At 39.1% G+C, this 24,729-nt stretch overlaps 1 protein-coding gene across 1 annotated transcript in view; it reads right to left on the bottom strand.

The window, feature by feature from the left end:
- FANCL (FA complementation group L) overlaps positions 1–22,243 on the bottom strand; it is a gene marked incomplete at its 5' end in the record, with an annotated part of 28,147 nt that extends 5,904 nt beyond the window's left edge. Inside the window, 7 exons of the mRNA XM_080615325.1 lie at positions 6,810–6,878; positions 11,763–11,859; positions 15,228–15,325; positions 17,003–17,059; positions 18,040–18,100; positions 18,977–19,035; positions 22,151–22,243. Of these exons, the coding sequence (XP_080471451.1) occupies positions 6,810–6,878; positions 11,763–11,859; positions 15,228–15,325; positions 17,003–17,059; positions 18,040–18,100; positions 18,977–19,035; positions 22,151–22,243 (534 nt within the window). The remainder of the gene's footprint in view (positions 1–6,809; positions 6,879–11,762; positions 11,860–15,227; positions 15,326–17,002; positions 17,060–18,039; positions 18,101–18,976; positions 19,036–22,150) is intronic.
- Positions 22,244–24,729: the final 2,486 nt, after the last annotated feature.

Raw genomic sequence — 24,729 nt, 5'->3', positions numbered from 1 at the left:
ACCGAAGGGAGATGAAGACCACAAAAGGAGGAGAAGGAAGGGGAGTTGTGCTTGAGTAACACCCATATGGCTTTGAGTCCAGTTTGGAATCAATGGAGGAGCTGGGAAGTGCCATGGGGAGAGCAGCAGCAGAATGAGGAGCCACAGGCTGTGGCTCTGTGGGGAGAGGTGAAGCTATGACAGGAGAAAAGGCAGCAGGGAAGGGAGACCAAGGAGGGGTGAAGAGTTCTGGGAACAAACTCTTCCCCAATAACTTGTTTTCTCTGATTGTTCGAGATTGGGAAACTCGAGAGTAGAAAAAGAGGAATTGTTTGGGAGCACCAATGGGTGTTTTGAAACGGTTTACACAGAATACAAGTGAGCAAATGAATACATGAGTAAAAAAGCAGGAAGGATGGGAGAGAACTGAGAGGATCTCTGCAATTTGGAGAAAGACACAGCGAAGTAAGCTTTGAAAGCGAAAAAGAGGTAGCAAGGGCCACATTTCAGGTATTTTTTAGCCTGGAAAGCAATTGCTGGGGTCAAAAACAAAAAGGAAATTAAATAGGTAATGAAGAGGTATTTGTCCATAAATAACACAAAACACAGAATGGTTTCCCTTACTCGCTAGTGACGATGTTCTTCCTTTCTCACCTGGACAAACAGCAGTGAATTATAGGAACATTCTCCAATGAGGAACTATGATTTTTGTATGGAACAAGGTTTTAGCTTTTCTGCACACATTTTAGAAGGAAACAGCGTAGCTTGGAAATAAAATGCTCCTTTTTTTTTTTGCCCTGCTGTTATTAGATTATATTAAAGTAGGGAAGCACCTAAGCAGGAGAGTGTGAACACTGCCAATCTCCAACTGTAACGCTTATTATCTTTAAAAGCATTTTGTTACTTTTATAATACCTGAAGTGATATCGTAGTGTCAGTCACTTAACCACATCTTAGGGTATAATATCTTCATCTTAAGTACTATTATTTCCAGTATTTTAATAATTTTCACACAGTCCTGAAATGTGATCTTTTGTGCTCTGATGACACTTAAATTAATAGCATAATTTTCTGGTCCTTGCAACAGTTGCTTTCCATTTTGATTTTGTACATTTTTCTCTATCACATCCAGATAAATCCTCTAATAATCATTTTTATCTTTATCTTCTGGGAATTCAAAGGGTTTCACTAGAAAAAAGAAACATCAAGGGATTAGAACCCACAGATAAGTTTTAAAATCCAATTAATTTTAATACTAATTGTAATTTTTCAATGATGTTCCTTAAAAAGGTAGTTAAATCTCTTTTTTTTTTCTTAACGCACTGTTCATTTGATCTTATTTGCATGCTTCATTGATGTTGCCAGCTGTCTCCTGCTATATACATCAATGCATCTATAGCTATTTAAATACACTGCATGCTTGTCATGCAAACCATGAAAACTCTTAACATTCCTTTTTTATTTGATTAACCAACTAATTTTTGGTCATTGCCCCATGCTTCTAGGAAAGACCATCAGGCTTTTTTCTTTGTCTACACTACACCAAGACAGTTGTCAGGAACGATGTCAAAAAGCACAAGCTCCTTGTTCCTCCGTCACCTTTGTATAAATGGATCAGAATTTGTAGGAAATAAGTCAGATGGTGATTGGAAAATAAGGCATCCATCACCCAAGATATCGTCAGTGGCTGCCCTGGCTCTACAGAGCACGAGCAAACCCAAACCTCTGTATCTGCTGGGTTTCCATGCTCATCGGGCAAAACATCCCTTACAGAAAAAGGACATTATGGAGTTTCGTCTTTCACAACAACTTAAAACTAAATGAAGACACTACACAGGAGAGGCCATGGAGATGCTGCGAGGGCTGGAGCAGCTCTGCTCTGGAGCCAGGCTGAGAGAGCTGGGCTGGGGCAGCCTGGAGAAGAGAAGGCTCCTGAAGGGGAGACCTTAGAGCAGCTCCAGTGCCTAAAGGGGCTGCAGGAAACCTGGAGAGGGGCTTGGGACAAGGGCCTGTAGGGACAGGCCAAGGGGAATGGCTTGAACCTGCCAGAACAGGAGAGACTGAGATGAGCTCTTAGGCAGAAGCTGTTCTCCGTGAGGGTGCTGAGACTCTGGCACAGGGTGCCCAGAGAAGCTGTGGCTGCCCCATCCCTGGCAGTGTTCAAGGCCAGGTTGGACACAGGGGCTTGGAGCAAGCTGCTCCAGTGGAAGGTGTCCCTGCCCGTGGCAAGGGTTGGAGCTGGATGAGCTGTAAGGTCCCTTCCAACACAAACCAGGCTGGGATTCTATCATTTTTAATGTACAATCTAAACCTTGCATCAGCACCTAGAGCTGGCTTCCCCTCCATTACAGCACCAAGGTCCTCAGAAAGCCTTACAGACCCAGGACACACTGCAGCACTTTCAAGTGTGAGGTTGGTAAGTTTTCAACAGTTCCTTTATGCTCTCTATGGTGCCCACCACAGCAACTGAGCAGCCCAAAACCATTCCTGAGGTTACCACAAAACACATTTTCAGATTAGATGGCCTCATTCTGAGCTTTCATATGGAAAAAGAACAGACTGAGATAAGGGTCGGTTGGAATACTGGGCTCAAGATCCCTTCACCTGGCTTTAAGAGACTGTTTCTATTAGAGCATCGCCTCCTGTGACCATAGTCACAGCGTCAACCATTCAACACTTCTCCACATTTCTTAACTTCCAAGTTGTGAGCGCAGACAACAAAGCACACATTCAGTGATGCCATGTGAAAAGGCACTGTGAGGGACTCATGCAGACAGCTTTCCCTCTCCACAAGTGTATATTCAGTCCTAGTTACTCAAGACACTATGAGGCAAGAATCTGATAGATACTGGTACAAGTTATACCAACAGAGTCCTTGGACAGAACAGTGATTCAGTGTGAATTTGAGGGCTGCGATTCTGTGATCTTTACTTCTGACCATGGGTATTTGAAGAGACGGAGCTGAAATGGTTATTTGACAGGAAAACAGGACATCAAACACATCAGCTTTGATGATTCTCCAGCAGTTTTAGAGAGCTTTGAGCCAAATGTCACCTCTGTGCTATCAGACTACATGTGTCCCCTGCTCACTTCAACAACTGCTAGGATGCACAGCACTCCTTTGGTCAGTGACAATCAGATGTTCTGGACCCATCTGTTTGAGGGGAACCTACCTTCTACCCTGTAGTTTTGCAACATTTCTGTTTCCATTTCTATCCTCTGCATTCTCTATCTCATCACTGGTAGCTTCTCATGCCAATTCTTTCCTCTTTAAGTTCATTCCAATTCAAACACTTTCCCAAGTTCAACCCTGTTGCCCAGGCAGTTTTCTTCAATTAAAGGAATAAGAAGTGGGAAAAAAATCACTGTACTCTTGGTGCTTATCTCTAGAGCCATAGCAGATGGGGAGAATAAGGAGAAAGACTTGAGTCTGCACCTGCCATACATAAAGCCCATGATGCCTCTCAGTAGCTTTTAAGAAGCGCTATACGCCTGTATGGCCATGCTGCCCAGTTTCAAACACCTGCTCCAACTCCTGGATGAACTAAACCTGAATCAAATGGCATTAAATAAGTTCTAATCCAGGTAAATACAGTACAACTGATTCACGTTTATATTTTTATAAAAAGATAGAAATGTGGTCTTTATTCTGAGGGGTTTTTTGCTAAGAATTCTTCCTAACACAAAATTTGCTTATCCAAAATTAAAGCAATTAAAGCATAATGGAAAAGGGAAAACAGCCACAACTGCAGGTGCTGGTACCTTCTTGCCCTTATGAATTCATTGACAGAAAGCAATTTAATAAAGGGAACAGTTCCTGCATGGAAAAGGGATCTCCTACATAATGGATGATTCTTTGGATTTGTTTGGGAGCTGTTTCTTTCTCCCCAACAGTAGTTTAACAATCCCCGAGACACAACAGTCCAAAACCTTTCTAAAGCCTCGTCACCCACCTCCATTTTCTGTATTAGCCTGTGAAGCTCCTTTGCTAAGAAAAAGCACAATTATGATGCATTTTATTGTGCTTTCATCAAGATAACCAAAGCATGATCCCATTCACATCGCTACACCTCAGAATCTTGTATCCTGGTTTCAGCGCTGGCCGGCTGCATAACCTCATTAGTCATTAATCCCCACTCTCATGACCTTCATGTAGCCAACCAGGTGGGCAGTGGTCAGTACAGAAACAACACCCTGATGCGAGGGCAGCATAATAAAGATGCCCTGAGGCTGCAGAACCCCACTTAGTGAGGCTGAAATGTGGACACAGCACATTTGTGTGGTTATTTAGAAAAAGAATATAACTGAAATAAGTAGATGTTCTTGCACTTGTTATTGAGAAGCACTCTGCATTTATCTGGCACTTATAACAGTAGCAGCAGCAGCAGCATTGCCCTTGGTGCTGATTTCTTACTACTGTAAAATGTCTCCTCTGAGCCAGAATACACTGGCTGTTGCTGCTCATGCTGTGAGACACCTGCACTGGCTACTAGGCTTGTCATGACGCACAAAACCCTACCATCTTCAGCTTGACATTGTGCAAGTTATAATTATTCATCCAAATGAATATGTCAGAGCAGCAGCAGCAGACCTCTCATCAGAGCAAAAGAAAAATACATCAAAACATTATCAACCCAGCAGGAAGACAGGGACCATAAGGAAAATTACCCGTTTTTAATATGGATGCCATAATGCCACATCTATTATTACACAGAGGGGAAAGAGGAAAAAAAAGGGAGAAAAAAACCCAACCAACCACCCAACAACCCCTCAAGTTTAAAGTCCACGAGCACTGAAAAGACCCTGAAATAGGCAACAGCACACACAGGGAAGTGGGGAAAACCAAGCTCAAACCAATTACCTGAAATCTATTTCTATTTTCTTTCATAGGAGCTTATATTCTAATAGTGCAATTGCATCATTTTAGTTAAGCCTGGTCAGCTTTTACACTACATACCAATAAATATTAAAGACTAAGACTTAACAGTATCAAAACTTCATGTTATTTTACTACATAAGAGGTATAGTGTGTTCTTTTTCCATTTTAAGAACCTAATTTTTAAGCACTTCAGCTACAAAGGGTGTTCCAGCATTCTCTAAGCTTAACCCTCACTTTACCATGGTGTGCGGACTGCTTCCTGCAATGACTTCAATGCATTTTGAAAGTAAACCCAATTTGCACAATGCTTACACCCATTTTGATGCAGAAGCTTTAGGTTTGTGCCACCTACACTGATAAGGTCGATTTCCCCGAAAGAGCAGGCAACTAAAGCATTTCTATGAGCACAAAGCACAAGCTGCTGGTATTTGGTTCGGTTTTGTAACAGGCTGCTTGCAGCCAGAATTAGGACCTCTTGATTTCAAAGCAGGGTCTTCAGTCACATACAAACATCTACTGTTTAGAAATAATCCATAGATAATTCAACTGTATAAAGACTTCAAGCATTAGAAAGCCATATTTTTAACATTAGGTTTTTACTTGTAGTGTCAATATTAATACACTCACTCCCATCCTTATCTTGTCAAAAAAGGCTGCTTTGTATCATGTTTTCTGAGAGCACTTCATTAAAACATAAGGGCAGTTAGTAGCTTTCAACGGACTAACAGTAAACACAGCAGAAAGGGCTGTCAAGGATATTTGAAACGGTGTTAATTTGAGGCAACAGAAGTTGCAAGGCTGTAAAATTAATAAAATACTATTAAAAGTATGGATGGAGTTTGAGGTTAGGAACAGTACTTGAAATCCTGCCTGTAGTGTATGAAATCCAGTAGAATTTAAGGGACAAACAGTATCCGTTTATATTGTTCCAAACTGTACCAGAGAATCAAACCCTACTATTATATGTGAAACTAATTATACGTTTATTTATATATATTTAGGGTTTTTATATATATATATATATATATATATATATCATTTATATATATATTTCATTTGCAATGGCCACTCTTGCTGTTAAAGTTCTCAGAGGACGTGAGGTGAGGTGCAGAACCTTAAGCATTGCAGTCAATTATATGCACACCCTTCTGCTGCAACCTTTTCCCATGTTCCCTACTAAATCTATGTAGATTTAGTGCCATCAAGACAGGCTTTATGGATGGGTAGGAATCCTCGCGAGAGTTAGAGTTATGAAATGTAATCGTTTAGGTAAAATCTATTTTCCTGAATGAAATGAAATTAAACATCAACTATTTTCTAGAGATAATTCAAATTAACTTACATCTAAGTGGCCACATTTAAATCCATTTAATCAAGTACACATGCTCTATTAAGGGAAAAAGATACATGAAATAATGCAAGAGAGACTAAGACAGTGGCCCTTGGTTCTTTATATTAACAGTATCTGTTAAACTATGAAATCAGGATTCTATTAAGTACTTTCCTGTTGTTCTTTTGATTTTAACTGGAAAAGTTTTATTTTATTATGAATACTATATAGGATAAATTGTGGGACTGCCTTTTTTTAATGTCTCTCAACTTTAGAGGGTGCTTCTTTACTACCAGACAATTGTTTCTCATGCCTATATTTCTCCAATTTCATTCCTAAAGAGATTTCAGCCTTATGAACAGCTTAAGAAAACTCCAGCCAGTATAAGTGTAAAGCATACAGCCTGCAAGATGTATCTATATGGCAAGGAAAATATTTAGACCACTCTCATAAGGAATAAGGAGTTCAGTAGTATTAGATTCACATAAGCATGTATAAAAGGAAAATGCACACAGGGAAAAAAAGCTGGAGTTCGATAATAAAGTCCAACCCCTCATTACCACCAACATATTGTGTATATATCTCAGTTACTCAAAAGAGATGGGTAGTACAGCAGTTTACCTGGGGCATCCAAGAAATAGCAAATGGAACCGGAAAATCCACAAGGCAATCTGGGGGTTCTGCTGGATACTGAGGGAGAGAAAGAACATGGAAAATCAGCCCAATACACTGATGCCCAATTTGATAACAAAATATGAGCACTTCAAGCACCTTGAGAACTTGGCTTTTAGAGAAAACAGTATGGCAAGCATTTTCAGGAATAGTAATGAATGTTCATTGTAATTTAAAGAAGAAATACATGTGAACAGGTTTTATACATCAGTTTGCAGTAAGGGCAGGAGAATCGCAGTTTGCTGTGCTCAGTGTTCACAAAGGCATTAAAACAGAACTTGAGACAAAAACATCAGATATTCAAAATTCCTCCTCATTTACCTGTACTGGAAAGTTAACAAATAAAACCCAAACCACCTTAACAATTGATAACTATTTAGAAAGAGATGAATGAACATATACTCCAAATTAAAAGAACTTGCTGCCCCCCCCCCCCCCCCCAAAATTAAAAGGCATCAGTGAGGAAGATTAAAAATAGCTGTATTAAAAAAATCCAAAGCTATAAAAGGTTTGCTAACTCCAAAAATAACCATTCATTACACCAATAAACCATAGAATCATAGAATAGTCAGGGTTGGAAAGGACCTTAAGATCATCCAGTTCCAACCCCCCTGCCATGTGCAGGGACACCTCACACTAAACCATGGCACCCAAGGCTCTGTTCAATCTGGCCTTGAACACTGCCAGGGATGGAGCATTCACAACCTCCCTGGGCAACCCATTCCAGTGCCTCACCACCCTCTCAGTAAAGAATTTCTTCCTTAGATCCAATCTAAACTTCCCCTGTTTAAGTTTGAACCCATCACCCCTTGTCCTGTCACTACAGTCCCTAATGAAGAGTCCTTCCCCAGCAACCCTATAGCCCCCCTTCAGATACTGGAAGCTGCTATGAAGTCTCCATGCAGCCTTCTCTTCTCCAGGCTGAACAGCCCCAACCTTCTCAGCCTCTCTTCATATGGGAGGTGCTCCAGTTTAGCCATTCATTACACCAGTAAATCTATTGCTGGTCAGCAACCAGTATGAAATCTGTGGGGGAAACTGGTAAAGGCATGAAATCTCTAATTACAAATAGTGTCCTTGCTAAGAGCATCTACCCCAAATTTTATTCACCTGAGAAGTTGCCTCCTTTAGTCCTGTGCAACCTTTCAAATTCTACCAATGATTTACACAGCAGGTTTACAGAAATTGTATTGGGGTTTATATCGTGTTAGTACACGAAAATGTTACAGAGAACCTTATCTGGGGAGACAGGAAAAGAAGTCACAGCTTCCTGTCAGAATTAAAGAGAGTTAAGGCAAAGGAGGTGAAGTTCAGCTGTGCTGCTTCCCATTATCATTCTCCATCCAAAGTAAATGTGTACACATAGATATTTTTCTTATTTATCAGGCACATGGCAATCAATTGATCCTAAGTTTTCAAATGTCTTTATTTTATGTAAAACGTAATTCTACAGTAATGCTTTTTAATTTGCCTTCCTCTGTGGTTTGCATTAGGTATCTCCTCCTTGAAGACACATCCTAAAACCTCAATATCCTGTGCCTTTCCCTTTTATCATATCCGTAGCAGACAAGTTAACAGTGACAGAGCAAGAGAAGTGAAACAAGTGATTTGGAGGGGAGGCAGTTACAGCTTGCAGATGTACAGCCACAAAAGCTCTGTTTCTCTTATTGCAGTGTTACTGTAAGCACTGCAGTGTTACTGGTTTTGTATTGTAGGCATTATTTTGCATTAAATACTTCAATGCTTGCATAGAAATACACTTGTTTTCAATGTATAAAAGTATGCCTAGAACAAACATTTTTTCCATAGGATTAGGTTTAGGGCTACCTCATTTAAATCCCAGCAGCACAAGACAATTATGTGGTTACTTTCCTGGCGAGTTCATTTTATGCAGCCTTTTGTAGAGTGCCTTTGAACAAGTGCTTGCAAACAGCTTCTACTAACTCTGCATTACTTTAAAACCAACCCAAACCAAAAAACCTACAGTCCTTTTTCCCTTCATTTTTAGTCACATTTTCTTCAAGAGCACAATATTGTGCTGTGCACCAGGTAAGTGCCAAGAACCATGTGATGATTCTGTACATATGTACATGACGGTTTTCGTCCTTGCAGTGTGAAATCCTATGTAAGGGGAGTGATTCCCCAGGAGATTATTGTGGTTTAATATACTATACCAGAACATATCAGTGCCATCCTATTTCCTACAGTTACATTCAAATGCATATGTTGGCAATCATCCTACTCTTTAGAACTTAAGCAGTTATGAGACCAAATGTTTATATTGTATTTTTTAGCATGCATCTAACTTTATCTAGAAAAAGGATTTCCATAACCCAAACCATTCAGACAAATATCAGAGTATCCTGAATACTACATGGCATGCAAATTCTTGCAATGGTCTGTTAGAATCCTTGGGATCTGATATGAAATCTGAGAAATAAGGCCCATTGCATTTGGGTTTACACTTTTGAAGTTGCACGCTTTGTTTTCACAAATCTTCTCTAGTCATGTATGTAAATTGTGAATGGATAAAGATTTCTGGATCAAATAAATCAGAAAACTAGTTCACAAAATGTAATCTGAGCGTTAAACAATATATCCTCTTACAAGACTTAACCTTAATCACTTATACAAGTCAAAATTGGGTAGGAGATGATTTGGCTAACATACCTAGCTATGACCATTCTCACGTCTTCCAAGTTTAAATTATGACCCCAAGTTTCCTAGACACTTCACAAACAGTATACAGAGAGCAAGTGTTTTGAAAGGATAGTTCCTAACACAAAGCACCTTCAGACATGGATAGCAGGTGGAAATATTGCCAATGCACACAAGAAAAGTCCTCAAACCAGACCCAAACTGCTAAGAATGATGGCAAAGGAATATTATGGGGATTATATCAGTACACATGATAAGCTTATGAAAAAGAATTTCCTAAATCACTGAAGAGTTTCTTCCCCAAAACATTGTTGACAGGCTTAGAAACTCATTTACCTCCATGGCATCCATGAGGACAGGGCTGAACAAACCCATCTGCCAGAATATAGGCAGGAGCCAGCCATATATGCTAGGGAGGAAAGGTTTAGCTCACATACTAACCTTAATCAAAGAAACAGTATAACAAAAATAGATGCGTTTTGGGGTGTAGTTTTACTAAAGAAGGTTCTCAAAAGAAATACCTTCAAAAAAAGAAAAAAAACACTTCAGCAAAGTCTTTTCAAATTATTTAGATACGTATTTTAAAGAAAATCAAATCCCCATGTCACCCAAACCACATTTCACACAGGAATTTTCTCTTGTGACAAGTTTAAATGCCAGACATGGTTTAAAAAGGACAAGCAATTGATCCTTCATCATAACAGTTGCTTGGGAAGAAAACAAAAGAAAAGGAAAAAGATTGATGGTTACTTGTTACAACAGACACGTTGGATAATCTGGTCGCTTTTTACACTATATCCTTAGATGGTGTTTTCTTCTGCTATTAGAAGTCTCAAATTCAGATATTTCTTTACTATAAGGAAAACACACAAGTTTCCACAAGCCCAGAAAATTATAATCTCTGTTCTCTATTCTCTGTGATGTTACGGCTAAACTGAATCAGCCAATGCTTAAGTGTAACAGTGCCTGAACACAGCTGCTGCTTGGTACACATGGCTATTGCACTGTACTTTTCCTACAGTTTTATATTTCCAAATAGTTGAAATACTTTCCTTGCATCACCATAAAAATCAAGACAAAACTTAGGGGCAACAGGCTGCACTTAATTGCTTGTGTCATACTAAGTCTGGGGTAGCAGCTCCATTATAAATCACGACAACACAGTCTGGTCACTCTCCCTGCATGCTAAATAAGCCATAATTGTACTTCTGGATATATCTTTTCCATCAATGTATTTAATAGCAAATTAATTGTGCATCCATTAGTCTGTGCATGTAGGACAGTTATACTCTTTTTAATATCCACTTTAGCAACCTTAATTCCTAACCAGCCCTTTTTCCATGGGCTTTTCTCCTCTAAGGTAAAGTTGGATTGCTTTATGATAAACTCAAAACTCCAGGTATTTAAAGGAATATAGGATGTCTGTGGAGGTGAAATTTAACCTTCAGTCCACTCCTCATGTCTTCAAGATTATTAGTCTAGAGGACAGTTCAAGGATAGTCCAAACAACAATATTTAGACATTTTTGGATCTATTTTTGCCCCTTAGACCGATTTTCTGAAGACAACAGCTATTACCACCCAATTGTCACCATACCTGGCTATTTATAGCTCCTGATAAAGAGATCTTGAAATGAGAAATTCTATGAAGAAACACTGCAATTTGAGTTCAGTTTTAAGTACCAGGAAGAACTAAATGCCATGGATTTGCTTTGCAAGCTATCACAATCAGACAATTGATAGCTTTGCAAGCTAGCAAAATCAAACAATTGTTTAGACTAAAAAGAAGTAACTTTAACGTAAGAAGTTCACTTCTATAGTCAGTTTTTCATACATCTTTACATCTATAGCTTTAACAGTAAGACTTCCTAAACAAGCAACCCACCATCCTCTCTTTCTTGTTATATGTATGGTCTCTGGATGGAGCGATAATGAATCAAAGTCTCCCAGGAGGCTTTGTCTGTAACCCAGTAAAATAACTGCAATATCATAAAGTGCTTTGATGCATAAAATGTGATGCACAGTTTCATATGAAAAGATTCTTACATATAACCATAATGCAATATTAATTTTAAATATAAAGTCTGAAAACTCTACTTTCTATTAACACCAGCTTCCCCCCCCCCCCCCAATTATCTTGCAGAACAGATATACTAAGAAACCAACTCTGCAAAACCCTTTCAAATTAAGAAACATCCATTTATTACAAGGAAGCCTTAAGATATTTTCTCCCCCATAAACTCACCTTTGCATTGAACTTTAGAGTGATGAGATGCTGTCGACCACAAGACTCTTCAGCTTTCAGCTTAATTGTGGTGAGACCAGTATCCATGTATGCAACTCTGAAAGAGAAAAGAAAACTCTAACAGCATTGTGGAGAAGTCCAGTCTGAAACGGCTGCATTACTCTTATTAGTCTGTTACAAATATTAATCAGAGGAAGCCCTGTATGCCAACCATTTCTGCTGTTCTAGATTTACTGCTGTTAATACACCAGTCAACTGCTTAATGCAGTCATATATCTTTGGGTTATTTACAATGTGTGTCAAGGCTCATGCTGTGGTCAGTGAGCACTGTGTTTCAGTTTTCCATCACCGGAACCTTTGACACACACAGCATGTTCCTGTCAGCCTCTACTTATGTACACATTAAACTTCCTGTCAAATCTTTGATCCATTTCTGCAGTTTCTTTACTGTATGAGACTTTTATGCCCTTGATTTGCTTTTCTCTTCAATGAAGTTTTCTTTTATTATCAATACTATTACTGTGGAAAATTCGGTGGATATTAGCTCATATTCTAGAATTGATTTCCTGCAGAAAATAATACCCAAACAGGTACAAAATGAGTTATTTATGATGATCTGCCTCTGTTTCGTGAGAGTTTTACACAGTATACATGCACCTAACCAAGTAGCAAGTACACACTAAACATGAGTCTTAAAACTTCTAACGTAATCACAGACTCTTTGCTTAAGACGTCACTGATTTGCACTTCCCACAAAATGAAGATGAATACAATTGCAAACCACATTGTTCTCTAGAAATAGGTTCATCTGAATAGCTTCAACAACAGCCAAAAAGGTTCAAACTTCTCCATATATTTCCCAGTGAACTGGGCACGTGGATATTCTGGCATTTTTACTATGTCATTCTTGTTGAAAGATAAAAAGCAGCCCAAGATTATTGTACAACTTATCACCTCTGACTGATGGAAAGGCCTTAGCAGAGTTCAAAGAAAGCATCTGCTTGCTGGCCTAAGTAACATTTATTTTTTCAAATCATTACATACTAGTTCAGTCTCTTGAGCCAGTGTGCTGGGAAAAACCGTTCTCTTCCAAGTGAAAATAGCAGTGGAGCTATAGAAGCCTGCACAAGGAAAAGCAGACATACAGCAAAAGGTGTGCACGTAGGAAGGAAGCGAAAAGAATATGATCTACATAAATGATATAGCCTTAAATATGAGTGGACTTAAAAATACAGACGGAAAAAGCAGTGCTTATGGTGAGTAGGGAAAGAGATCTATTATTTCATGTTTAATGCTGATTAACTTTAATGCAATATTAAATAGTCCTGGTAATACTTTGATACTCTTTTTCTCCACAACAGTTGAAAGAAATACAAGTCTTTCTAAAAGTGTAATTCAACTGTAGTCAATTAAACTCGATTTATTTAAAAAGAATGAGAGCATTCTGCCTCTAACTGGAAGAAAAATCATTGCTCTTGCTTTGTTCAAACTTCACCTTAAAATTATATCACAAAGTTTTACAAAGATAAGAAACCTATATCTCACCTCTCCATCTATTGTTGCCTAGAATGGGGAAATCCTAAACCAGCAACTAAGGTACGGAACGGTTACTGTGATAAAGCACATAGCAGTATCCAAATGAAAGTACAACCGGCACCTGCATCAGGGCACTAAAAGGTTAAATTGCAAAAGAGAATGGAAAAAATAAAGGGATGCTGTCCAGCTGTTTAGGATTTAAAATGATCTGTTCCAACAATCATAATGTTTGGACCACCTCACTCTGGAGGTGCCAGAAAGGTGTGGATTATTTTAGTTTAAAAATAATGTTTTCATTCCCTTACTCTATATTGGGTGGGAGGAAACAAGATTAAGATATTATGTGAATTTCTTAAATAGTGATGGACATACATAACTTTAAATTTATTTCTGAAATCCTAAAGGGTTTAGTACTTTTACAATTACTTTCACAACCTGACAGTCTCTAAAAGAAACATACATGCATGTATGCACCTAGTTACAGATTTTAAATATAAATATATGCACACCCTTATAATAAAAATATAGTGACAATATGATTATGTTCAACCGTATTTGTAAAAAACCTTCACATTCAGTTTTACTGACAGTGTAAATTAGACAAAGTTTAAGAAGCAAAAGGTAAGCATTTGGAAAAGGTGCAGACAGCACCGATAATGGCTCCCCATTGAGTTATCTATAGAAGGATACATCATAAAGTGATTTTTCAAGTTCTGTCCCTTACTCGTTTTTTAACATACTTTTAGTTTCAGAATTCATATGTAAAGTATCTTTTAAAACCAGTTCCAAATACAATTTTCACTGAGCTTGGAAATCACTGGAAAAAAATGCAGATCATCACAGCTATGAAGCACCACTACAATCTAAACCAATCTGCCAACTCTTCTGACTTCTATTTGACATCAACAACTAGTTATTAGTAGAAGATAACTATTCAAGCTAAACACCACAACACCTTTACAGTATTATTCATCACAAACTATCTACTTAGAGGTTTTCTAGCAAGATGTCCCCTTTTTGGGGTGAAAAGACTCACTTCCAGCTCTCCTTCTCCCAGAAGATGAATTGAACTGTCTCTTCTTCCACAGATACTCAGTTTATAGCACACCATGAAACAAAGTTCTTAGGTGCACCAAGCCTCCAGCCTCAGGTGACACAGTTTATACTCCCTTTGTGCAGTAACCAACATTTTCCCACTTTTCCCCCAAACATGGTCTACTTGCAGTTTTTGGAGACTAAGGAATGCTTTTCAACAGCCCTTATCTCCATTTGAATGCATTTGGGTAGCAAAATACATATGAGTTTCTCTCTGCAGGTGGTGTCACAAATTGCTGCCTGTTTGGAAGCGGATTTACAGCTTTCCAAATTCTTCCCTCACTCACTTTTTTATGTTTTTTCTCCTAGATTTACCTTTTTATGGATTAACTACCTTATTCCTTTGTATAAGGAGATCCTTGTGCTATGGAGAGCAAGACAGAACTGTTTCTTTAAGAACAATTATTCTAGAAATGCGTGAACTGTTTTCATAAAAGCATAAAAGTACATGAAGATGAACGATAGCATATGTGAACAGTCAAAAAAGAAAAGCTGTACAAAGTAGGAAAGAGAATGAAGAAAAAGGAGAGCTATAACTGCTGTATTAAATACAGTTGCAATGCCAATAGTTTATAGGTCAAAGAAGAATTGATTTCTTGGTAGTAGCATCTCACCTTTCAGCTTAGTTATTTGAGACTTGAAAATACACCTTCAGTTGATACAGGTTTGTTTGGGGTTTTTTTAAGTAAAAACAAAGCAGCAGAGATTTGAAAGCAAAGCCAGTTTCTGAACAGGATAAATTAAGAGAACAAGCACATTGATATGTTCAACTCACACATACAAAAGAAGAACAGATATTCTAAAGATGTCTGTTAAGAAATAAAATAAACATACTTATTCCAACCTAGTATTTCTAGATCTCTGACAAGACAGGAGTAGTATTCTGGTGGCCGTGGTATATGCAGGTCTTGTGTATTCTTTAAAGCAATTTCCTGTTTAAAAAACATTTAAAACATCATTAAGAGAGATTTCAATATTTTTGCATCTATTTAGCCATGTGATTTTTGCAATCCATTCAAAAATATTAAGCTTATGTAAAATTAACTGTACACTGCATTTGTTTTGTTATAGCCTCCAGCTAAAGCAGACAAAGAAGCTGTCTGGTAAATTACTTCAGATACTGGTAATGAAAACATCTGCAATTTAAAAAAACAACCCCACAGATGTTGACAACTTGGTCTTCAGATGCAAATATCAAATGCGCCTCTTTTTCAGCTAATAAATTTGAAGTCAAGCATCTCAACTGAAAGAACATTTCAAAAGAAGGTTCTATTAAGCCCACAGCTGTCTCCTGGGCCCCGCAGCAACAAAAGATGATACATGTATGAAATCCCTCATATTATTTTTAAGTAGCTATATACAACTTTATATGGCAATAAAAATATAAATCAAAAAATCAGTTTCTCAGTTTTAGCATCATAGGAACCCAGAGAGTAAGTTTTGGTACAGACACTCATCAAGTATGTCGTAATGCCTCAAGAAGAGATTTTTATCAAAGAGGTAAAGCCACGTTATAGAGGAAAAACTAAACCAGATGTTCCACATTTCTATTGTGCTACTTGGTCGTTAAAGGTTTATTTCAGTTGAAATCCTGCTTACAGGACAAATACATGAATTAATGAAACAGATAATAAAATTATTAATAATTGAAAATAAAGGAAATTTAAATAAAAGAAAGAATAAATAAAATTAATCATAAAAACAGTATAACAGTCATTTCTGCCCAGTTCTCCTGAGGTGTCTGTTGTTTTTACTCTCTGCACTGAGGATCACTACTTTATTATTTTGAATTAATTATACTTTGGCTACATTCTCATCTTCTGAGTGCTTGTGTATCCAGGCAGAGATTAGGGGCTAACTATTGTGAAATATTCAGAATAGCCACATGTAGACATTCTTACTCAGTCCTATTCCAAGCGCCTTTGCCTGGTTTAGTGTAATCCTGCTTGGCAGGAATTGAACCAATACTGAGAAAAGGCATTCCCAGTGTAGAGCAGTAGTGTAACACCAGGAGGGTATTTTGCTGTTGTTTTGAAGAATACTTACTGTGTTTCATATCTAAGTTAAGTAAGCTGTATGCAAGTAATCTTTGCCCAAAATCCTCAGAGAGTGACGTTTCACTAACGGACAAGAAATGGTCAGTTAACCATAGACTTTGCTACTCTTCAATCCCACATTAGAAAAAAGTAATAATAAATCAGTCTCTGAACTATAAAAAAAAAAAAAAGCTTTCTGCATTTACCGGTCAAGTTGTTGCACAGGTGAAAGCACCTTCAGCAATCCAGTGATTGTATAATCATTTGTATGATTATAAACTTTTTTTGCCATCTGGACAATAACAGGAATTCCAAGAAAATCATTGCAAAAAGGATGGCTCTATACTGAAATCCCTTGCTTCGATTCTAATTTTCCCATGACACTCAAATTTCCTGAGAGTCACTCAAAATCCTAAAGGATATTTACACAAATATTACATGAACATTGTACATACAAAATTACCTTTTCTTAAAAATAAAACCCAACACAGAAATCCATCTATCAAACAGTAAGCTGTAAAAAACTGAAAGTGAAAACCAAAGCTTTGAGAACATCCCATCTCTGTCACTTACCAAAACAGTTTTCAGCTCCACCATAAAGCTGCTGAGATCTGGACAGCTGTGCAGCCTCTGGAGGGAACACGGCATGAGTTCTTCAACTCATAACTTTCAGCGGTAAACAATTGCAGTCTAATTCTTTTTCTAGTGTTGTCAAACTGACTCTTACAAAAAGGTCCCAACTTTATAACACATGTTTAAATATTTCAATGACAGAACAAATGTCCCAGAGTACAGGAAACTTTCCTGAAAAAGTGAAAATCACTGCTGGTGAACATGAACCATCACCTTCGTCACATGACACGTCTGTATAGTTTATAAAGACTTTATGTATTTATAAAGACATTTATGAAGACTTCAGTCTTCAGCAATGAGAACAGAAGCTTCAAAATCACTCAAAAAAGTTTCACAGTTGGGTACATTTTCTTTAGTCTCCAGACCCATTTGCTTTTAGATGCTGTACATGATTAAGGATCCCTGTTTATCTTCAGATGCTGTGCCTATTTACACTTCCCTTTCCTCAGCTCTGTATTTTTGGTTACTCCCAACTCATAAGCCCTGTTCTACAAAGGGGTGCACAGTCCATAAGACAGTCTCTCAACTAGCACACCTGGCAAAGATGCCTTCTTAGAAAGCTTCTTCTAGATACAGGGGTTTAACTTAGACTCTTTAACTGCAACACAATTTGTGCTACACCCAGCAATAATTAATGTGAATTCTCATTGCACTGTGAACACTGCAAAAAAAATGATAAAAAGTGGAAAACAAAATCTGTTTCTGAGAGATTAAAGACAAATTCCAGTAAAATGTCAGCAACCATTTATTTTTAAAATGTTCTACCTCAATCTTCAAACAAACAAAATAGCTTGAATAAAGCTAAGTATTTACTAAATTCTCTTCATCTGTCCTTAGACTGACCTGCAAATCCTTAAGTACATAAGAATAAATCTTGGCTGTACAATGAAAGGAGAGTTCTTTAGCAGTTTTAGAATAGGTGTGTGAATATAAGCTTTTCAAGTACGCACTTAACAACGGGTATAAAAGTTGTATACCTGCTTTAAAATATGCTGATATTGATTCAGTATCTTCTTTAGGTGCCAGCTACACTCTAGCCTAGACAAACAGTATGTTGTGTAAGTTTTAAATTCACAGTAAATGATTTTTATAAGAGATCAGAAAGTCTGCCAGACAGCAATATAAAATAACAAAGGAAGTAAATAATACTTCAGAATTATTTGAGTTTCACATTCAAAGTTATTTAAAACTTTCAAATGTCACTATCCCAAAGCCCATTAAAAATTAAGCATTTACCTACAAAAGCCTGTTCTTTGCTGAAAACAACAACATAATTCTTGCAAGCTAGTGTGACTTCATAAAATATACCTATATACAAAAATTACAACGTGAAAATGTCAAAGTTACCTATAATGTGGTTTTAAGTATCTGACCTAGAATGTAATAAAGCTCTTGAATACCACATCTGTTCACATTCAGAGCAGGCTTGCCCAGGAAGAACTATGGACTGTTAAAGTGTGCATACAACACACACACATCTCCATGTACTACTGTGATAAACATAGCAATAAGAACAGAGCTTTTAAATAAAAGTTCATCAAGTCCATAATTGCTTAAATTTACAACTTTGCACTGAATTTTCTGTTTTCCAAATGGTGAGATACAAATAATCTGATTTAAATGACCATTTTTCCTCCCTTTCTATATAAATATATCCAATTAATTGCAACAGGTTTCAAAGTTAATTAACGGGTTTTAAAGTTAATTAAAGAAAAGATTTTGATATAAGCAATGTTTATTGTCAAGATTTTACTAACACCGAACAATTTTGTTGCAAGGTTAACTTGAAATCAGTAAGAATTAATTACCAACATTGATATGGGTATGCATATTAATCATATTCATATCATTGCTTTTATCAGAATAAACTTTTGTTACATACATTTACAAATTGCTTTCATAAAACTATCTTACCTTGCATTTTTCAGTTGAAAATCCATTGGTAACAGTATCCTGATATGGAAGTCTCTACCCTTGAAAACAATCATTTAGTTACTAGGAAGGTCAGGAAAACTATAAAAAAGTAGACACTTGTAGTAAATATTCCCCATAAGATCAGCTACTAAGAAAATAAGTTTGTCTTATGTGACTTTCAGGAATACTATTCAGGATTTCTTTATTCAGGAAAAAAACCACCAGCATGAGTGACAGGTAGAAATAAAACTGATTTTAATTTTGAAGTTGAAGCAGTCTTGACCTCTAACTCAGAGTATCTAGCAAAAACTTTTCAGTGCCTCACCTTTCAGAAAGCAAAAATAACACCTTTCAGAAGAAAAGTAAACATTATCTAAACCTGGGCAAAACCAAGTAATATAATTTAATCCAAGTTATACTGAAGCACATAAAAGTCTGTCTTCAACTCAAGTAACAGTCAAAGCAGACTTTTACCATAAAAGTACTTCACTGAAAGGAACCTGGGCATTGATCCACAACACAATTCTGCAAGTTTTTAGAAACTGGAAACAAAACCAGTCCCAAATACATGAATCTAATAATTTTTTCTTGTTAGTGCAATCCACCCACTTGTATTCTCAGTAACTGTCCCTATTTGTGAGACTCTTATTTCCTTATGGGATGATCAAAATAAAACTGAAATAAGGAAGGTTTGCTAGCAGGTTTAACTCCTCCTTGATGCAAGGAGGGCAGTTAACTCCTCTCAAAACTTTTATTCCAGACTCTCTTCCAGCTCAGCATACCCTCAATTATATCCACAAATTGTGAGATTTTTTCAGCAGGAAATGAAGAACAAATCCAGATTTCCTCCTGTGATTAGATGACCGACAGAGTGGATGCTTTATCTCAATTTCAGAAAGGCTTTTATTTCTGTTTCCCACAATGTCAAAACTGAAAAAAGATGAACTAGATAAGCTGACAGTGAGGTGGGCTGAAAACTTGCCAAAGAGCTGGGCTCAAAAGGTTGCGGTTAGCAGGACAAAGTCCAGCGGGAAGTCCCTGACTAATGGTGCACACCAGGGGTCAGTCCTGGGGCCAACACCGCCCTTTGTTAGTGACTCTCACTCAGCAAGTTGGCAGATAGAACACTGTGAGGAATGGTTGGTAGCCTATGCGGCTGTGCTACGAGTCAGAAGAACCTCAAAATGGGCTCAAAATGGGAACCTCATGAACTTAGAGTGGAAAGTCCTGCACCAGGAGAGAATTCACACCATGAACCAGCACATACTGGTGTCTGATCAGCTAGAGAGAATCTCTTCAGAAAAGGACCGGATGGTCCTCATGGACCTGAAGTGCCAACAGCATGCTTGCAGCAAAGACTGCCAACAGCCTCACGTGCTGGATTAGGCAGAGCATTTCAAACAGGTCGAGTCAGGTGATCCTTCACCCCTGGTTAGTGTACGTGAGGCACACCTGAGGTGCTGGGTCCCCAGTACAGGAAAGGCATGGACTATACTGGAGTTAAACCTGCAAAGAGCTACGAGGGTGATTAAGAACTTGAAACGTGTCATATGGCGAGAGACTGCTTAGACTGGAGAAAAGAAGGCACAGAGGGTAACTTGTCAGTGCATACAAACACCTGCTGGAGATGGGGCTTTGAGCAACCTGTTCTACTAAAAGGTGTCCCTACCCATGGTAGGGGGTTTGAACTAGATGATCTTTAAGATCCCTTCCAACCCTAATCATTCCAAAACAAGATTCTATGACTAAAGAAAGTGAAGACTCCAAGTGAGAGGCAATAGATACAGGTTGAAATATAAGAAATTTTACCTAAATGCAATTTAAAAAACTCAGTAACAGTGAGGGTGGTCAAACACTGGAACAGGCTGTCCAAGACATTAGCAGTATCCATGCTTGGAGACATTCAAAACCCAGCTGGACATGATCTTGAGTAACCTGCTCCAGCTGATCCTGCTAGAGGACCTCCAGACATTCCTTTCAACCTCAGTGTTCCTGCTATGCTCACAAGCAAAACCAAGATCACAGAACCATAGAATAGTTAGGGTTGGAAAGGACTTTAAGATATCTGTTTCTGAGCTGAATATAGCCCATTGGCACATCAATTGCTTCCAATCTTCTCCAAAGCTGATGTTTACTGCACTCTTAAGTTAAGTGCATAACCTCAGACTTGGCTATGCTATGGCCTCAGCTCTAATAAAGTAATCACATCTATGAACAGATGCTCACACTCACATCTCAAGCTTCCCATTAACTCCAGGATGCATTCTAGCACACAGAGCAGTTTGGAAGTTGCATCTGTTGGAGTCATACAAACATAAACACTCACTTGTAAATGTCTTGTGAAAGTTGGATGCAAGAGTCACAGAATCATTAGGGTTGGCAGGGACCTCTGGAGATCACCCAGTCCAACCCACCTGCCAAGGCAGGCCACCCAGAGCAAGTTAAACAGGAAACCTTCCTGTATTTTGACTGCAAAAACTACGTTTTTGGAAATGCAAGTTTGACACAGACCATGTCTTTTGGCTTTACAGGAGGAAAATCCCATGCTATTTCTAAATAAAAACACACCTGAAAGAGCTGTTTCTGTAGTCTGTCTGCACATATGTGACATGTTAACAAGCCATGCCTGCAGCATCACTGCGTAATTCCTCTGATAGCAAAGTTGGCTTTAGAGCATTCATTCTCAACGTATTGCAGGTACTGTTCTCCCCACACTGAAACTTACTATACCCTCAGTGAGATGACACAGCTACTTAAGCTTAAACCTCAGAAACACAGAAAGTGAAAGGAAAATACACACAATCAGTAACTTGCTTCAAGCTTTACCCTAGGCCTAGAGTGCAGGCACATTGAATCCGCCCAAAAACCACATACGCCAGCACAACAAACCCGGCACACAGGCCATCAGCCAGCCCGCGCTGCCACAAGAGCAGCAGTTCGGCGGGCACAGACAGTGAGAACCCGGAGGACCCCGGCATGAGCGCCTTGGTACAGCACCCTCCCTGCACAGCACCGTCACCACACAGCAGGGGCCCGTGTGCTGCTGAAGTGCCCCGCGAGGCGTCTCCTGCCTCACAACCCCGGCAGCTCCGCGCCCTCCCTCACACAGACCCGGTCCCGCAGGAAGGGAAGCGGGGGGGATAACTGACGCGGAGTGAGTGCCGCCGGCGGTACCTGCGCGGTGACGAAGCCCTCATAGACGGTCCGCTCGCGGTTCTGTGGCAGCAGCAGCGGGCACTGCCGTAGCAACCCCGCCAGACCCGCCATTGCCGCTCCGACCCCGCTCGGCTCCTTTCCGCCCGGCACCGCCGTTCGAATCCGACGCGCCTCCGGCTGAGGCCCCGCCCCTCCCAGCGCATGCGCCTGAGGGGACGGGAGAGTCGCGCGGGACGGCCGTTAGGGCGAGCGCGTGCTGGCCGTTACCTGAGGCGAGGAAACAGGCGCCATGGAGTAACGAGGACACCGTCGAGCGAGGCCCTTAACACCCAGCCAAGGCAAGGGGGTACTGCTGGCTTGGTCAGTCCAGTGGCTTGCTAGGGATCTGGGTTCTAGGAATAACAGAGTTCTTCCTTGTGAGGGTGCTGAGGTGCCCAGAGAAGCTGTGGCTGCCCCATCCCTGGCAGTGTTCAAGGCCAGGTTGGACACAGGGTCTTGGAGCAAGCTGCTCCAGTGGAAGGGGTCCCTGCTTGTGGCAGCGGTTGGAATGGATGAGCTTTAAGGTCCTTTCCAACCCAAACCATTCCATGAATCGTACAGTGTTCTCTGCTGCAACACATTTAGAGCAATAAGAGCTCTTCTGCCCTATTACTAAAGCGTTGGAAGGAAAAACTTCCTCTCTTTTCTGGGTGGCCTGCCATGACAGTCACTGTGTTTGGGAAAGCCTGAGGGGACTTAAACAAAACATTGGGGTTTATGGTATGTGTTTGACGAGGACTAAAGACTTTGCATAACTTTGTGGCTAAGCATCACATAAAGCACAGTAAGATGCAGCTTCTACCTAAATAAATATGTTTAAGAAAGAAAAAACTTTTACAAAGTGATAGGTGATTACCAAAGTCACCTACTTGGGGTGTTGCATTAGCTTTGGAGGAGTAACCTCAGAGAAACCCTGAGGCTGCTTCCCTTGGGCACAAATGCAGCCTGATGCAATACACATGCAGTATTGCTGAAGGTTCTAGAAGGTCATATATTTGCAGGTCGTCTGATAAGGCCTCTGCTGTTGGATGTGGTGTGAATGAATGCAGTGACTAAATCTAGACAACTTTTATTATCTCTTGGAACAGAGGAGGTTGTTCCTCCCAGCACCTGTTGAGTTGTCCATATCTTTAAACCAGTGCTTCTTATTGTGGAACTGAGTGCAGAAGACTCAGAAAAATATAGACAAAGCAGTATTAGCAGGAGCTCGGTTGTTCCAATCCAGGAAACTGAGAAACAGCTGCAAGTTTAAGGCAGTTGGAGAACTACTGTTTCTGCCGACAGCAGCTCAGTACCTGTGAGACAAGAGATGGCTTGATAGGGAAGCAAAAAACCCCAATGAAATGTTTCAACCTGCAGCTACCTCCTCTTCCCTTAGCTTGGGACACCTATACATGGGAATTGCATGGAAATAGGAGTCAAAAGGGCTCAAACCCTTTGCAATTTGGTATTGGCTATTAGAAATACAGCTATATGAGGGAATGAACACGAAGCTTTGCTCGTTTGAGCTTGGTGTTAGTCTCTAGTGTTTTCTGCTTGTTTTGAGTGCTGCCAAAGTTCCTCTGTCCTGCATCTAAATTCTGCCAGTGGTTTGCCCAAGCATCTGGCATACAATGCACTAACAAGAGTCAAAAGGAAGGTGAAGGAGTCCTAAGATTTGCCACTTAATCATAGGAAGATTTGCAGGAATACATGCTAAAAAACCCAATATATCCTCAGTGCTGGCTAACGAGTTGTTTGGGGTTTTTTTTACACCTTGCAGATATCACTGATGATTTCCAGACTTAAATTTTCAGTGTACCTGAGAAAGACATGTTCTGGCAGCTGAGGTCTTTGCAAGAATTTTGCTCTTGTCACATTTTTGTCCTCCAGAGAACTTTGGACAATGCAAGACAGTTACCAGTTCAAAAAATATTTTCTAAATAGATGCACAAAAGGGGCTTAAATATCACTATATTTAACACATATGGCCATGACTTGCTCCTCTAAAGCTGTTGGTGTGCATTTCAATACCCATCAGGGCTCATCTTGAGCAGTTAATCCAATGCTTCATAGTAAACTGTGTCCTTTGTATCTATTAATTTCATTTTGCTCAAAACATTTATTGAGCTGTTTTCTCTCTATATGCATTACATTCAAAATTACCTTACTGAATTGTGAAATACTTGGTAAAGTACAGAGATTATTTTTTAATTACATCAAATGCAGAACTCAAGACAGTTTTTCTTCTTCTTTTAGAAGTGTTTCTCTTACTCTCTGACTGTAAAATAAATGTGAAATCACTTTAGCCAAGTGCCCTTATGGAGTAATTTATCTAAATAAAAATACTGCAATATCAGAACCATAAAATACTTTAGTACTGAGGCCCAGAGAACATTAGTCACTATGTTACACTGTACATACTGCACACTTTTAAACTTTGTATAAAAATTCATTTAACTGAAACATGTTACTTTGATCTGGCAGCAGACTTCAGCATCTTTAAGACAGGACAATAACAAAGTAAAAGCAAGGAGGTTTGACAGGTATACTTCTTAAGGGAAAGGAGTCCTGATCTT

The sequence above is a fragment of the Psittacula echo genome, assembly GCF_963264785.1.
Source record: "Psittacula echo genome assembly, chromosome: 4".
NCBI lineage: Eukaryota > Metazoa > Chordata > Aves > Psittaciformes > Psittacidae > Psittacula > Psittacula echo.
Note: the sequence above shows the minus strand (reverse complement) of the source record. Positions and strands in the feature narration are given on the sequence as shown.